Raw genomic sequence first — 7,500 nt, 5'->3', positions numbered from 1 at the left:
ATGAAGTTGGACTCATAAATAGTTTTGGAAAAGATAAGTCCCGACAGCGCGGGTTTGTATCAGGTCTATTATGAGCACCAGGGTCATCAAATCCTAGTCCATGCACTCGCCCTTGAGGTTCTTGATACCGCTCCCTTAACTAAGAAAGGAAAAGAGGGCGAGATGGCCTTCGTGGACTGCCCAGGTGGTTTAGGTCTGAAGAAGCTCTTCCCCGCCGGGAAAATATTTTACGACTGGACCTTAAATGGGACGAAGATCTACGAATACAAACATCGTTCAACAGTATCTTTCATAATGTCAGACAAATATGTTGGGACTTGGGAGTGCAGACCGAATATTTTTGGCACGCAGGCGAGGACTTTTCCTCGGGCGACTTACCTGGACATAGAGTATCGTCGTCACCAAGACCCAGACCTGTTCCCGAAGTTCACACCCAGCGAGGACGAGTTCTGGGCGAGGTAAATTTTGATTACGGTTGTAATCATAAACCTTATAGTTTTTGTTGCTCTGATTATCAACTTTTGTGTGCTGATTTACCATCTTTAACGCTATGCTAGACAGTTAACATTTGATGACGGTAGTGGTATGGATGAGACAATTGATGATGAATCAGTTGATGAATCATCAATTGTTGCCCCCTCCTCGATGCCCCCCCACCCCTCCAGCCCTGAGGCTTCTACTTCCCCCTCGGCATCCCCTGCAGCCCCTGTAGGCCCCCCTGCAGCCCCTGTAGGCCCCCCTGCAGCCCCTGTAGGCCCCCCTGCAGCCCCTGTAGGCCCCCCTGCAGCCCCTGTAGGCCCCCCTGCAGCCCCTGTAGGCCCCCCTGCAGCCCCTGTAGGCCCCCCTGCAGCCCCTGTAGGCCCCCCTGCAGCCCCTGTAGGCCCCCCTGCAGCCCCTGTAGGCCCCCCTGCAGCCCCTGTAGGCCCCCCTGCAGCCCCTGTAGGCCCCCCTGCAGCCCCTGTAGGCCCCCCTGCAGCCCCTGTAGGCCCCTCTGCAGCCCCTGTAGGCCCCTCTGCAGCCCCTGTAGGCCCCTCTGCAGCCCCTGTAGGCCCCCCTGCAGCCCCTGTAGGCCCCCCTGCAGCCCCTGTAGGCCCCCCTGCAGCCCCTGTAGGCCCCTCTGCAGCCCCTGGAGGCCCCTCTGCAGCCCCTGTAGGCCCCTCTGCAGCCCCTGTAGGCTCCCCTGCAGCCCCTGTAGGCTCCCCTGCAGCCCCTGTAGGCTCCCCTGCAGCCCCTGTAGGCTCCCCTGCAGCCCCTGTAGGCTCCCCTGCAGCCCCTGTAGGCCCCTCTGCAGCCCCTGTAGGCCCCTCTGCAGCCCCTGTAGGCCCCTCTGCAGCCCCTGTAGGCCCCCCTGCCGCCCCTGTAGGCCCCTCTGCAGCCCCTGTAGGCCCCTCTGCAGCCCCTGTAGGCCCCTCTGCAGCCCCTGTAGGCTCCCCTGCAGCCCCTGTAGGCTCCCCTGCAGCCCCTGTAGGCTCCCCTGCAGCCCCTGTAGGCTCCCCTGCAGCCCCTGTAGGCCCCTCTGCAGCCCCTGTAGGCCCCTCTGCAGCCCCTGTAGGCCCCTCTGCAGCCCCTGTAGGCCCCTCTGCAGCCCCTGTAGGCCCCTCTGCAGCCCCTGTAGGCCCCTCTGCAGCCCCTGTAGGCCCCTCTGCAGCCCCTGTAGGCCCCTCTGCAGCCCCTGTAGGCCCCCCTGCAGCCCCTGTAGGCCCCCCTGCAGCCCCTGTAGGCCCCCCTGCAGCCCCTGTAGGCCCCCCTGCAGCCCCTGTAGGCCCCCCTGCAGCCCCTGTAGGCCCCCCTGCAGCCCCTGTAGGCCCCCCTGCAGCCCCTGTAGGCCCCCCTGCAGCCCCTGTAGGCCCCCCTGCAGCCCCTGTAGGCCCCCCTGCCTCCCCTGCAGCCCCTGCAGCCCCTGTAGGCCCCCCTGCCCCCCCTGCCCCCCCTGCCCCCCCTGCAGCCCCTGCCCCGCCCGGTCCAATCCCTGGCCCTGTCAACCCTGAAGGCCAGGTGGCTAAGGAAGGGTCGGCCGCACCAGCTGGGAACGCTGTCAAAAGGCAAGGCAAGCGCGTGGAACGCGCGATTAAGGGCAAGCCAAGGGGGGTAAATCGGGGTCTTGATATCACAGTCAAGAAGAAAACCGCCTGGCAAAAGTTCAAGGGGATATTTTAAGGCTGAAAAAGCCCCTACTTCCCTCCCTGCCGCTTCGGCACCTGTCGCCCTTCCAGGTCCAGTCACTGGCCATGCCGCCCTTGAGGGTCAGGAGGAGGACGCCCCGGAGGTGCTTCCCGAGGTGGCAGAGGAGGACGCCCCGGAGGTGCTTCCCGAGCAGGCCAAGGAGGAGGACGCCCCGGAGGTGATTCCCGAGGTGGCAGAGGAGGACGCCCCGGAGGTGCTTCCCGAGCAGGCCAAGGAGGAGGACGCCCCGGAGGTGCTTCCCGAGGTGGCAGAGGAGGACGCCCCGGAGGTGCTTCCCGAGGTGGCAGAGGAGGACGCCCCGGAGGTGCTTCCCGAGGTGGCAGAGGAGGACGCCCCGGAGGTGCTTCCCGAGCAGGCCAAGGAGGACGCCCCGGAGGTGCTTCCCGAGCAGGCCAAGGAGGAGGACGCCCCGGAGGTGCTTCCCGAGCAGGCCAAGGAGGAGGACGCCCCGGAGGTGCTTCCCGAGGTGGCAGAGGAGGACGCCCCGGAGGTGCTTCCCGAGCAGGCCAAGGAGGACGCCCCGGAGGTGCTTCCCGAGCAGGCCAAGGAGGACGCCCCGGAGGTGCTTCCCGAGGTGGCAGAGGAGGACGCCCCGGAGGTGCTTCCCGAGCAGGCCAAGGAGGACGCCCCGGAGGTGCTTCCCGAGCAGGCCAAGGAGGACGCCCCGGAGGTGCTTCCCGAGGTGGCAGAGGACGCCCCGGAGGTGCTTCCCGAGCAGGCCAAGGAGGGCCCCGGAGGTGCTTCCCGAGGTGGCAGAGGAGGACGCCCTGGAGGTGCTTCCCGAGCAGGCCAAGGAGGAGGACGCCCCGGAGGTGCTTCCCGAGCAGGCCAAGGAGGAGGACGCCCCGGAGGTGCTTCCCGAGGTGGCAGAGGAGGACGCCCTGGAGGTGCTTCCCGAGCAGGCCAAGGAGGACGCCCCGGAGGTGCTTCCCGAGGTGGCAGAGGAGGACGCCCCGGAGGTGCTTCCCGAGCAGGCCAAGGAGGACGCCCCGGAGGTGCTTCCCGAGGTGGCAGAGGAGGACGCCCCGGAGGTGCTTCCCGAGGTGGCAGAGGAGGACGCCCCGGAGGTGCTTCCTGAGCAGGCCAAGGAGGACGCCCCGGAGGTGCTTCCCGAGGTGGCAGAGGAGGACGCCCCGGAGGTGCTTCCCGAGGTGGCAGAGGAGGACGCCCCGGAGGTGCTTCCCGAGCAGGCCAAGGAGGACGCCCCGGAGGTGCTTCCCGAGGTGGCAGAGGAGGACGCCCCGGAAGTGCTTCCCGAGGTGGCAGAGGAGGACGACCCGGAGGTGCTTCCCGAGGTGGCAGAGGAGGACGCCCCGGAGGTGCTTCCCGAGGTGGCAGAGGAGGACGCCCCGGAGGTGCTTCCCGAGCAGGCCAAGGAGGAGGACGCCCCGGAGGTGCTTCCCGAGCAGGCCAAGGAGGAGGACGCCCCGGAGGGGCTTCCCGAGCAGGCCAAGGAGGAGGACGCCCCGGAGGTGCTTCCCGAGCAGGCCAAGGAGGAGGACGCCCCGGAGGTGCTTCCCGAGCAGGCCAAGGAGGAGGACGCCCCGGAGGTGCTTCCCGAGGTGGCAGAGGAGGACGCCCCGGAGGTGCTTCCCGAGCAGGCCAAGGAGGACGCCCCGGAGGTGCTTCCCGAGCAGGCCAAGGAGGACGCCCCGGAGGTGCTTCCCGAGGTGGCAGAGGAGGACGCCCCGGAGGTGCTTCCCGAGGTGGCAGAGGAGGACGCCCCGGAGGGGCTTCCCGAGGTGGCAGAGGAGGACGCCCCGGAGGTGCTTCCCGAGCAGGCCAAGGAGGAGGACGCCCCGGAGGTGCTTCCCGAGCAGGCCAAGGAGGAGGACGCCCCGGAGGTGCTTCCCGAGGTGGCAGAGGAGGACGCCCCGGAGGTGCTTCCCGAGCAGGCCAAGGAGGACGCCCCGGAGGTGCTTCCCGAGCAGGCCAAGGAGAACGCCCCGGAGGTGCTTCCCGAGGTGGCAGAGGAGGACGCCCCGGAGGTGCTTCCCGAGCAGGCCAAGGAGGACGCCCGAAGGTGCTTCCCGAGCAGGCCAAGGAGGACGCCCCGGAGGTGCTTCCCGAGGTGGCAGAGGAGGACGCCCCGGAGGTGCTTCCCGAGCAAGCCAAGGAGGACGCCCCGGAGGTGCTTCCCGAGCAGGCCAAGGAGGACGCCCCGGAGGTGCTTCCCGAGGTGGCAGAGGAGGACGCCCCGGAGGTGCTTCCCGAGGTGGCAGAGGAGGACGCCCCGGAGGTGCTTCCCGAGGTGGCAGAGGAGGACGCCCCGGAGGTGCTTCCCGAGCAGGCCAAGGAGGAGGACGCCCCGGAGGTGCTTCCCGAGCAGGCCAAGGAGGAGGACGCCCCGGAGGTGCTTCCCGAGCAGGCCAAGGAGGAGGACGCCCCGGAGGTGCTTCCCGAGGTGGCAGAGGAGGACGCCCCGGAGGTGCTTCCCGAGCAGGCCAAGGAGGACGCCCCGGAGGTGCTTCCCGAGGTGGCAGAGGAGGACGCCCCGGAGGTGCTTCCCGAGCAGGCCAAGGAGGAGGACGCCCCGGAGGTGCTTCCCGAGCAGGCCAAGGAGGAGGACGCCCCGGAGGTGCTTCCCGAGGTGGCAGAGGAGGACGCCCCGGAGGTGCTTCCCGAGGTGGCAGAGGAGGACGCCCCGGAGGTGCTTCCCGAGGTGGCAGAGGAGGACGCCCCGGAGGTGCTTCCCGAGGTGGCAGAGGAGGACGCCCCGGAGGTGCTTCCCGAGGTGGCAGAGGAGGACGCCCCGGAGGTGCTTCCCGAGGTGGCAGAGGAGGACGCCCCGGAGGTGCTTCCCGAGCAGGCCAAGGAGGAGGACGCCCCGGAGGTGCTTCCCGAGCAGGCCAAGGAGGAGGACGCCCCGGAGGTGCTTCCCGAGCAGGCCAAGGAGGAGGACGCCCCGGAGGTGCTTCCCGAGGTGACAGAGGAGGACGCCCCGGAGGTGCTTCCCGAGGTGACAGAGGAGGACGCCCCGGAGGTGCTTCCCGAGGTGGCAGAGGAGGACGCCCCGGAGGTGCTTCCCGAGGTGGCAGAGGAGGACGCCCCGGAGGTGCTTCCCGAGCAGGCCAAGGAGGAGGACGCCCCGGAGGTGCTTCCCGAGCAGGCCAAGGAGGAGGACGCCCCGGAGGTGCTTCCCGAGGTGGCAGAGGAGGACGCCCCGGAGGTGCTTCCCGAGCAGGCCAAGGAGGACGCCCCGGAGGTGCTTCCCGAGCAGGCCAAGGAGGACGCCCCGGAGGTGCTTCCCGAGGTGGCAGAGGAGGACGCCCCGGAGGTGCTTCCCGAGCAGGCCAAGGAGGAGGACGCCCCGGAGGTGCTTCCCGAGGTGGCAGAGGAGGACGCCCCGGAGGTGCTTCCCGAGCAGGCCAAGGAGGAGGACGCCCCGGAGGTGCTTCCCGAGCAGGCCAAGGAGGACGCCCCGGAGGTGCTTCCCGAGCAGGCCAAGGAGGACGCCCCGGAGGTGCTTCCCGAGGTGGCAGAGGAGGACGCCCCGGAGGTGCTTCCCGAGGTGGCAGAGGAGGACGCCCCGGAGGTGCTTCCCGAGGTGGCAGAGGAGGACGCCCCGGAGGTGCTTCCCGAGCAGGCCAAGGAGGAGGACGCCCCGGAGGTGCTTCCCGAGGTGGCAGAGGAGGACGCCCCGGAGGTGCTTCCCGAGGTGGCAGAGGAGGACGCCCCGGAGGTGCTTCCCGAGCAGGCCAAGGAGGAGGACGCCCCGGAGGTGCTTCCCGAGCAGGCCAAGGAGGAGGACGCCCCGGAGGTGCTTCCCGAGGTGGCAGAGGAGGACGCCCCGGAGGTGCTTCCCGAGGTGGCAGAGGAGGACGCCCCGGAGGTGCTTCCCGAGCAGGCCAAGGAGGAGGACGCCCCGGAGGTGCTTCCCGAGCAGGCCAAGGAGGACGCCCCGGAGGTGCTTCCCGAGGTGGCAGAGGAGGACGCCCCGGAGGTGCTTCCCGAGGTGGCAGAGGAGGACGCCCCGGAGGTGCTTCCCGAGGTGGCAGAGGAGGACGCCCCGGAGGTGCTTCCCGAGGTGGCAGAGGAGGACGCCCCGGAGGTGCTTCCCGAGCAGGCCAAGGAGGACGCCCCGGAGGTGCTTCCCGAGGTGGCAGAGGAGGACGCCCCGGAGGTGCTTCCCGAGCAGGCCAAGGAGGACGCCCCGGAGGTGCTTCCCGAGGTGGCAGAGGAGGACGCCCCGGAGGTGCTTCCCGAGCAGGCCAAGGAGGACGCCCCGGAGGTGCTTCCCGAGCAGGCCAAGGAGGAGGACGCCCCGGAGGTGCTTCCCGAGGTGGCAGAGGAGGACGCCCCGGAGGTGCTTCCCGAGGTGGCAGAGGAGGACGCCCCGGAGGTGCTTCCCGAGGTGGCAGAGGAGGACGCCCCGGAGGTGCTTCCCGAGGTGGCAGAGGAGGACGCCCCGGAGGTGCTTCCCGAGGTGGCAGAGGAGGACGCCCCGGAGGTGCTTCCCGAGCAGGCCAAGGAGGAGGACGCCCCGGAGGTGCTTCCCGAGCAGGCCAAGGAGGAGGACGCCCCGGAGGTGCTTCCCGAGGTGGCAGAGGAGGACGCCCCGGAGGTGCTTCCCGAGGTGGCAGAGGAGGACGCCCCGGAGGTGCTTCCCGAGCAGGCCAAGGAGGAGGACGCCCCGGAGGTGCTTCCCGAGGTGGCAGAGGAGGACGCCCCGGAGGTGCTTCCCGAGCAGGCCAAGGAGGACGCCCCGGAGGTGCTTCCCGAGGTGGCAGAGGAGGACGCCCCGGAGGTGCTTCCCGAGGTGGCAGAGGAGGACGCCCCGGAGGTGCTTCCCGAGCAGGCCAAGGAGGAGGACGCCCCGGAGGTGCTTCCCGAGCAGGCCAAGGAGGAGGACGCCCCGGAGGTGCTTCCCGAGCAGGCCAAGGAGGAGGACGCCCCGGAGGTGCTTCCCGAGGTGGCAGAGGAGGACGCCCCGGAGGTGCTTCCCGAGGTGGCAGAGGAGGACGCCCCGGAGGTGCTTCCCGAGCAGGCCAAGGAGGACGCCCCGGAGGTGCTTCCCGAGGTGGCAGAGGAGGACGCCCTGGAGGTGCTTCCCGAGGTGGCAGAGGAGGACGCCCCGGAGGTGCTTCCCGAGCAGGCCAAGGAGGACGCCCCGGAGGTGCTTCCCGAGGTGGCAGAGGAGGACGCCCCGGAGGTGCTTCCCGAGCAGGCCAAGGAGGACGCCCCGGAGGTGCTTCCCGAGGTGGCAGAGGAGGACGCCCTGGAGGTGCTTCCCGAGGTGGCAGAGGAGGACGCCCCGGAGGTGCTTCCCGAGCAGGCCAAGGAGGAGGACGCCCCGGAGGTGCTTCCCGAGGTGGC

General features: G+C 69.5%; 1 protein-coding gene across 1 annotated transcript; it reads left to right on the top strand.

The window, feature by feature from the left end:
• The first annotated feature begins 162 nt into the window (after positions 1 to 162).
• LOC138861003 (nascent polypeptide-associated complex subunit alpha, muscle-specific form-like) lies at positions 163 to 2,157 on the top strand. Its single transcript, XM_070119642.1, has 2 exons — positions 163 to 458; positions 558 to 2,157. Exons 1-2 carry the CDS (start codon positions 163 to 165, stop codon positions 2,155 to 2,157), a joined length of 1,896 nt encoding a protein of 631 aa, XP_069975743.1.
• The last annotated feature ends 5,343 nt before the right edge of the window (positions 2,158 to 7,500 follow it).

Source organism: Penaeus vannamei, unplaced genomic scaffold, assembly GCF_042767895.1.
Source record: "Penaeus vannamei isolate JL-2024 unplaced genomic scaffold, ASM4276789v1 unanchor455, whole genome shotgun sequence".
Taxonomy (NCBI): domain Eukaryota; kingdom Metazoa; phylum Arthropoda; class Malacostraca; order Decapoda; family Penaeidae; genus Penaeus; species Penaeus vannamei.
Note: the sequence above shows the minus strand (reverse complement) of the source record. Positions and strands in the feature narration are given on the sequence as shown.

What these genes read in the sequence shown, in the direction of transcription:
- LOC138861003 (XM_070119642.1), top strand. Translation starts at nt 163, where the DNA reads ATGGCCTTCGTGGACTGCCCAGGTGGTTTAGGTCTGAAGAAGCTCTTC. An exon ending in GAGGACGAGTTCTGGGCGAG is followed by an intron (nt 459 to 557) that starts GTAAATTTTGAT and finishes ACGCTATGCTAG; the next exon opens with ACAGTTAACATTTGATGACG.